At 52.3% G+C, this 8,679-nt stretch overlaps 1 protein-coding gene across 1 annotated transcript; it reads right to left on the reverse strand.

The window, feature by feature from the left end:
* Nucleotides 1-484: 484 nt before the first annotated feature.
* On the reverse strand, nt 485-6,563 carry LOC148305192 (uncharacterized). Its single transcript, XM_088267075.1, has 2 exons — nt 1,365-6,563; nt 485-673 (listed from the first exon to the last, which is right to left on the reverse strand). The coding sequence occupies exons 1-2, from the start codon at nt 6,561-6,563 to the stop codon at nt 485-487; spliced, it is 5,388 nt and encodes a 1,795-aa protein (XP_088123201.1).
* Between the last annotated feature and the right edge of the window lie 2,116 nt (nt 6,564-8,679).

The following is an 8,679-nucleotide window of genomic DNA, read 5'->3' on the forward strand; positions in this document are numbered from 1 at the left end:
CTATGTGTCACACCCAGCCCTAGCATAATTGCATCTCTTTCAATGTGCACACACCCAGCTCTAGCACAATTGTATCTCGTTGTTTCTGCACACACCCGACCCCAGCATAATTTCATATCTTTCTATGTGCACACACCCAGTTCTAGAACAATTGTATCTTTCTATTACCGCACACCCAGCCCGAGTACAATTAACATCTTTCAATGTGCATACACCCAGCTCTATCTTTTTATGTGCACACACCCAGCCCCAGCATAATTGTATTTCTTTCTTTTTACGCACACCCAGCCCCAGCACAACATTACATATTTCTATGTGCATACACCCACCTATAGCTTGAGTGTAACACGTACATTCACCAAGTTTTAGCATAACTATAATGTACATAATCCCAGATATAGCACGACTGTCGGTGTGTATGTACCCAATACTTAAGGAGTCTATATGATAATAATAATGATAATAATTGTACGCGACGCGGCGACTAGGCAATCGCGCCGCAGCACAAAGTACTGTAGATGCCGCAGGTGCTGGCGTCAGCGCAGAGCGGCCGGGCAAGTCTCAGCCCGCGGCCGCGCTCGACGGTGAATCTACCCGCGTAGAGATCCACCGAAAGCCCAGAGATCCCTTGCGATAGCCGGCGAAGGCGGTACGTAGCACCGGCAGTCGCAACCTGCACGCAGCAGGCAACCGGGTCGTAAGTCCGGTATCGCTCCGTCGGGTCGTCGCGGCGGCTCCGTCGTCGTCCAGTCCGGGTGCAGTCAGCTCCAAGGTAAATCCGAGTCCAAGTCCAGGGGGTAGCGGCGGTCGAATGTTCCTGAGGGGCGATGAGTCCGGGCGGGCAGCGAAGTCGGGAAGAAGCGGGGCGGAGAGAAGAAAACGCAGCGGTAGTCGGTCGAAATCTGATTTATTAACTTGAATACACCCCTATATATACCCGCTCTGGGTGCCTCGCCGTAGCGCCGCCCGGCCGTGCCTGACCAATCGCGGAGGGGGGTATGTCCGCCAATCACGGCGTAGAGGGAGCGAGGGCATTCGCGTACCGTCTCCCTCTAGCACGTATAAGGACATCCCCACTCCGCTACTTCGGCGCAGTCGAGCGCGCACCGCAGAGCAGTATACACATTACAATATATTCAGTCTTATAGATATCTTAAAAATAGCTTAATCTAACCTAGAGCTATTTCTCTCCTCGGTATGGGCAAAGACCACCCCCGAAAGCGACACATTTCAGTCTTTATTGAGGGGGTAGTACATTGCTAACACATACCGAGGTCCCTAAGCTAATTAATTCTATTTCTAAATCTACGTTTTCTTTACGTCGGCTACACTCCCCCCTGCCGAGGAGGCATCCTTGCGCCGACGTCGTCTCCCAGCAGCAATACGGCGAGCTTGATGGCGGGTCTCGTGTATGTTCCGGCGGCTGTCTGGACCCTGGCGCTCCTCACTTGTCCGTCCTTCCCCGGGGTGACTGCTATGACGCGCCCCCGCGGCCATTCGTTCCGCGGCAGGGCTGCGTCCGTGATCACCACGATGTCGCCGACCCTAATAGGTGCGGCAGCCTGTTGCCACTTTCGCCTCTGTTGTAGCGTCGGAAGATACTCCCGCATCCATCTCTTCCAGAAAGCATCCGCTAGCTTCTGTGCCACGCGCCATTGCTTCTTCAGGCATATTCCCGGCGGTACGCCTCTGTAGTCCGCCAAATGTGGTTGGGCCCCGCTCGACCCGATGAGGAAGTGCATCGGTGTCAGAGGGGCGGCGTCTCGGCTATCCAGCGAAACATGTGTCAGGGGGCGAGTATTAACTGTATACTCGGCCTCCGCTATCGCCGTCATTAGCGTCTCCTCCCGAGGGTACTGTTCTTTAAGTATTGCCATCAGCGCCCTTTTTACTGACCGGACGAGCCGTTCCCAGGCTCCCCCCATATGAGGTGCCGATGGCGGATTGAACACCCACTCGATTCCCCTCTTCGTGGCCTCGTTTTGGAGCTCGGGATCATCAGCCAGTCCTCTCATGGCGTCCGCGAGCTCCTTGTCAGCTCCCCTGAAGTTAGTGCCGTTGTCCGAGTATATGGTACTAGGGTGCCCCCTGCGAGCGGCCATCCTTCTCAGCGCCTGTATCGTCGAGTCGGTGCTCAGTGACGGTGTGACTTCTATGTGCACCGCCCGCGTCACCATACACGTAAACAGGGCCCCGTACCGTTTCTCACGTCGCCTTCCGATCGTGACGTGTACGGGCCCGAACATGTCCACCCCGCAATGGGTGAACGGCCTGACGTGATGATCCAGGCGGCCGACTGGCAATTGTCCCATGAGCGGCGGCTGCGGTCGCGCTTTCTGCATCCTACAGAAGCGACACTCGTAGATTACTTTCCTCACATTTGTCCGCAGTCGGGTGATGAAAAACTGTTGTCTAATCTCGCCGAGTGTTCGCTCCGTGCTTGCGTGCAGTCGCGACTCATGGTAGTGCCGGATCATCAATCGGGTGTATGCGTGTGCGCCGTCTAATATTACTGGCGCCTTCATGGGCTCGCTCACAGCGGGCGCTTTGGTTATGCGCGTCCCCATTCGCAGGACGCTTTCGTTATCTAGGAACGGGGTCAGCCCTATCAAGCGGCTCCCCCGCGGGAGGCACTCCCCCCGTCTGATTGCAGCTATCTCGGCTTGGTAGCTGTCTTCTTGGCATATCCTTATCCATGCCCTTTCTGATTCCTCGAGCTCCTGGACCGTGAGCGTAGCGCTCCCCGGACTCCTTTTTCGGCACCGATTTACAAACCGCAGTACCCACGCCGTAGTCCGGATTAGACGTCTCCACGACGAAAACCGTAATTCGTCGGGGAGCATTGTCATAACGATAGCGCTGTCCGCGCACTTAAGCTCCACTTCTGATTGAGATGCTGCCGTCGTCACCTTGAGCGGCGGCCATTCATCCCTTCCTCTTCTAATAAATTCTGGCCCGCTGAACCATACACCGGTCGGCGATATGTCCGGTATCTCGCCGTCTCGTGTCCCGAGATCAGCCGGGTTCTGTTTCCCTGGAACCCACCGCCACTCACGAGCCTTCGTGAGCTCATCTATCTCCCCCAGGCGGTGGGCCACAAACGGCGTGTAGATGCGGGAATCGCTCCGGACCCAGCACAGCACCGTCATGGAGTCCGTCCAATAGAATGTTTCCCGCAGTTGTACGCCGCATTCCTTCTTGATGGTTGCTGCTAGCCGCGCAGCTATAAGCGCGGCCTGCAATTCCAGGCGTGGAATTGACAGCGCCCGTAACGGGCTCACCCGACACTTGCTGGCCACAAATGTCGCCCTTTTCCCGGCGGCGGTGTCCTCTACGATATACGCAACGGCGCAGCTAGCTTGTTCCGATGCGTCGGAAAACACGTGCAGCTCTACCTGCTGGCCCTTGCTCGCCACGCGCCGCGGGATGGCGCACTCGGTCTCGCGCAGTATGTTTATCCAAGTGCGCCACTTATCTGCCTGTTCTATGCTTATCTCCTCGTCCCACCCTATGTGGGATCGCCAGATATCTTGCAGTAGAATCCGTGGGCGTATCGTCAAACACCCGACGAACCCGAGCGGGTCGAATATGCTCATGACCTCGCTCAGGATTTTCCTTTTCGTTGGCCTCCCGGCCGGGACCTCCCGTGACGCCGCAAACTTGAAGCGGAACTCGTCAGTCACCGGGTCCCATTTTATCCCCAGAACTCTCTCAGTCGTCGAGGTTCCGCTGATAATGTCTCGCGCGCACTTGCCCCTCAATTCCTCGGGGATTGTTTCTAGGACTGCGGGATCGTTACTCGCCCAGTTCGCGAGGGTAAACCCGCCCCGCTGTAGAAGTTCGCAGACCTCTCTGCGCAATCGAATCGCATCTGTCGTGCGATCCACAGCATCCATGTAGTCGTCCATGTAGAACTTTCGAAGCACGGCATCTCTGGCGGCGGGCATGTCCTGCCCGTGGTCTTCCGCGACCCGGTTCCGCACATATTGGGCGCTGCTCGGGGAACATGCAGCGCCAAACGTCATAGACGTCATAACCATCTCCCGAATTTCCTCGTCGGGATTATTTCGCCAGAGGAACAGCTGCGCCCGCTGGTCCTCCTTCCTTATCTTTATTTGGAGAAACATCTCCCTTATGTCCGCCGCCAGCGCGACCTTCCCCTCGCGAAATCGCATGATATTCCCCACAAGCGATGAGAGGAGATCCGGTCCATTGGCCAACATGCCGTTCAATGAGGCCCCGTTACAAAAGCTGGCGGCGTCGAACACAATACGTAATTTGTCGGGCTTGTTTACGTTTGTTACTGCGAAGTGGGGGAGGTACCATCGCCCACTCGAAGTGTCCTCTATTTCGGCCGTTGCCAATTCCCGCGCGTACCCCTTGGCGAGATATTCTTCAATCTTCCTTCGGTAGGCCCCGGCGAATTGACTATCCTTTCTGAACTTTTTCTCCAAGCTTGAGAAGCGGTTCAGCGCGATACGGCGATTGTTTTCCAAACAAGGCCCGCCTTCCTTCCATAGAAGCCCCGTTTCGTACCGCCCTTCAGGTAGAAAACGGGTCGTAGCCTTCATGACCTCTATGGCTTGCGCCTCCTGGCGCGGTATTTTCGCTGCAGCGCATATTCCCAGCGCATCCACAGCATAGTTCCGCTGGACTAGCTCTTCCAGCCTCTGGTCCGCACTTAACGCCATCAGTGTATTGACGCAAGTCTGGCGGAATCGCCCCCCATGAACGACCGTTCCCAGGGCCGTCTCGGAGGCGATGTAGTTCCCGCAATTACGCGCCTCTCTTGACACAATAAGTGAGGCGTTGTCCTGGCCGATCAGTAATTGCGGGCGCACATGCTGCACCCTACCATCTATACTAGCCACCGGTTGTGGCGGTAGATGCAGCTTCCGAATCGTGTTTGCACGGAGCGAGAATTGTCCCTTCGCAGTCCCGCGCACCTCCAGTGTCACCTTCCTCGAAGTTGCATCGGTAACGCACATCCCGCCAGCACCGTGAATCCTCAATCCTCGGGCACCCCCTGGTTCCGCAATGTCGTTGGCAATCTTCGAGTCCAGCAGTGTTATGGTTGATCCCTCGTCGAGCAATGCATAGACGTCCGCTTCTCCGCGCGGACCGCTTAGGGTGACGGGGATCACCTTCAGGAGCACTGGCTCCTCACGAGCGTGCGTGCTCGTAACCAAGTTGTAGACTCGGGAACTGTGTCCGGAGTCGATGTTCCTTTCGCTCGTACTCGCGGCTTGTCTCTCGTCCGCGAGTGGTCTAGCGCCCCCGGTGCCGGCGGCAGCGGGCGAATCCCGGCGGGCGCTGCTATCTGGCGCTCTTATGTCTGAGTCGGATCGAGCTTCGCGCACTTCGGCTCGATCCCTCGTATGAAGTGTTTTGTGGTGCGTTCGGCGGCACCCATCGACGCCGCACTTCCTCGTATTTTTGCAACTCACATACCGGTGAGTATTCGCTAGACACGCGTAGCACAGATTTTTCCGTCGCACTATGTTCCATCTCTCTGTGACACTACACTCTAGATACTCCTGGCAAGATTGCAACCAGTGGCTCTGTCCGCACAAAACACATGACACGACACTATTCACATTTTTCTCCACAGAAATCACTGTATTCACCTGCTCCCGCTTGTGAGGCCTCTCGCGCTGTCTGTCTTTTCCGCTATATACGTGCGGCTCTATACCGCCGCCTATCATTGCCGATTCCGTCATGTCTTCCAAAAACAGCGCGAAATCCTTCGCGGTGGGCCTTGTGGGGTCTCCCCTTCTGCTATACCACCATAGAAACTTCATACACAGCGGCAACTTGCTCACTAGCTCGCTTAGCAGCTGAGGCGTCGACATGTAGTCCCCGCCGAAGCTTTCCAAGGTCGCTATCGCGTTCCGAACTGCACTCGATAGGTCCACTAATGCCTGCGTCGATCCGTCGTTCTGTATGCAGCGGAGTCTTCTCACCTTTTCCAGTAGAGATGACACAACGATGTCCGGCTGACCGTAGTGAAGTTCTAACGTCTTCATTATGACGCCTACTTGGCTCGGGTCCACGAGTAATGATGATACCGATTCTCTAGCTCGTCCCTTCAATGCGCGTTGTAGACGCAGGAGGTTCTCCGGATCCGAAAGGCAGCACATCTCCGTCGACTGAGTGTACTGCGATTTGAACGTGGCCCATTCCTGCGGCTCTCCGGCGAAGACGGGTAAATCCTTGGCAGTGGACTGGCGCGCGATCAAAGCGCCGACCCTGCTGACGTCTTCTGGGACTGAAGCCGGGCTCCTTCCTTGCGAAGCCTCTAATAGTACCGCCATCCTCGATAATACTGTCATGATGTTGTCCATGTCTGTTGTACGCGCCGCGGGCTCGGGATTCGCGTCCGCGCGTCCGCGGCTGCTCTCGACGTCTCGTAGTGTAGCGCGGAGATTTCGAACTTGCGTTCTTAGCCTTTGGACGGTGTCCTCTGACGAATCCGATTCGACAGAGTCTCCTTCCATTGGCGGTTCTTCTCTGGGTGGTGTGCCTCCTCTCCCTGAGCGAAGCGATGGGGTTCTCGAAGTCATCTCTAGGCGCTCTGCGGTGAAGATCCGGCTCGAAGGACCAACTTGTACGCGACGCGGCGACTAGGCAATCGCGCCGCAGCACAAAGTACTGTAGATGCCGCAGGTGCTGGCGTCAGCGCAGAGCGGCCGGGCAAGTCTCAGTCCGCGGCCGCGCTCGACGGTGAATCTACCCGCGTAGAGATCCACCGAAAGCCCAGAGATCCCTTGCGATCGCCGGCGAAGGCGGTACGTAGCACCGGCAGTCGCAACCTGCACGCAGCAGGCAACCGGGTCGTAAGTCCGGTATCGCTCCGTCGGGTCGTCGCGGCGGCTCCGTCGTCGTCCAGTCCGGGTGCAGTCAGCTCCAAAGTAAATCCGAGTCCAAGTCCAGGGGGTAGCGGCGGTCGAATGTTCCTGAGGGGCGATGAGTCCGGGCGGGCAGCGAAGTCGGGAAGAAGCGGGGCGGAGAGAAGAAAACGCAGCGGTAGTCGGTCGAAATCTGATTTATTAACTTGAATACACCCCTATATATACCCGCTCTGGGTGCCTCGCCGTAGCGCCGCCCGGCCGTGCCTGACCAATCGCGGAGGGGGGTATGTCCGCCAATCACGGCGTAGAGGGAGCGAGGGCATTCGCGTACCGTCTCCCTCTAGCACGTATAAGGACATCCCCACTCCGCTACTTCGGCGCAGTCGAGCGCGCACCGCAGAGCAGTATACACATTACAATATATTCAGTCTTATAGATATCTTAAAAATAGCTTAATCTAACCTAGAGCTATTTCTCTCCTCGGTATGGGCAAAGACCACCCCCGAAAGCGACACATTTCAGTCTTTATTGAGGGGGTAGTACATTGCTAACACATACCGAGGTCCCTAAGCTAATTAATTCTATTTCTAAATCTACGTTTTCTTTACGTCGGCTACAATAATAATAATTTGGTAAGTTCTATAATAACCTCCGTTCCGAGAATCAAGCACCGAAAACATTAAATATTCATGTCTTATACTAGGCCTACCTTCTCAATTAGATAAATAATATAAAACAAGATCAGTCATAATATTTATGTTACCGTGAGATTCCTATAGGATGATTGTGTCACCACTTCGGACAATGATACATACATTTTATTTCATATATATATGTGTATATATATATATATATATATATATATATATATTATATATATATATATATATATATATATATATATATATATATATATATATATATATATATATATATATATATATATGGTATATATATTCAGGCGCTTCACACGTTCAACTATTGAAGAAGACAACATTTGCAACAAGGAATAATAATAAAAATATTGAATGCATACAAAAACAACGCAACTGTCCCAAAAATATATTGTAACACTACACTATTTAGTAATCTTTTTTTATTCCTTTTTATCAAACATAGGCTATTATCTATCCACTAATACAAAAGATGAAACTACTTAGCAAATCCCGGTAATATACTAAACATTCTAAGCGTAATTAACACATGGTTTGCGGATGGTTTTTTCATCAACCCTGACCCTAACTATACTCAGACAGTCATGCCGCCAGATACTCAGTATACTAATCACAAGGTATACTTAGCAAACCCGCCTTCTACCAACAGTATGTAAAAGGCCGTTTTAAGCGTTTCCCGCAAACAATGTGTTAAGTTTAATTGTAATTTCTCAGCTTTAGTCACCTCGATAGCTCATGTTTATACTCACTTGTCTCAAAATGAGTATAAACATAACAGGGACGTGAATGCTACCCACAAAGAGAACATTGAATACATAGAAATTTCATATTTTAATATAGTTTTAGCTTTTTTTAAATTACTATTTTGTAGGCATCTCGTTAAGCAATTAACCGGTAAATGGGCACATTCCCACATAATGTTCTATAGGGAAGCGATCGATACTATTTGCTTTGGGACCAATAACGTTCAGTGTGAAAAAAATTATAAATTTGTATTTTATACAGATCTTGTTGCAAATGGAGTCAGTCTCTTTAGAAACGTTTAATCCACCTGAATACATTTTATGCATTGATTAAATATTATATGTATATATATATATATATATATATATATATATATATATATATATATATATATATATATATATATATAT

Source organism: Brachycentrus maculatus, unplaced genomic scaffold (genome assembly GCF_059751285.1).
Source record: "Brachycentrus maculatus isolate JH-2025_06_01 unplaced genomic scaffold, ASM5975128v1 h1tg000281l, whole genome shotgun sequence".
Lineage (NCBI taxonomy): Eukaryota > Metazoa > Arthropoda > Insecta > Trichoptera > Brachycentridae > Brachycentrus > Brachycentrus maculatus.

What these genes read in the sequence shown, in the direction of transcription:
- LOC148305192 (XM_088267075.1), bottom strand. Translation starts at nt 6,563, where the DNA reads ATGACTTCGAGAACCCCATCGCTTCGCTCAGGGAGAGGAGGCACACCA. An exon ending in TATTGCTGCTGGGAGACGAC is followed by an intron (nt 674 to 1,364) that starts GTCGGCGCAAGG and finishes TGCTGCGTGCAG; the next exon opens with GTTGCGACTGCCGGTGCTAC.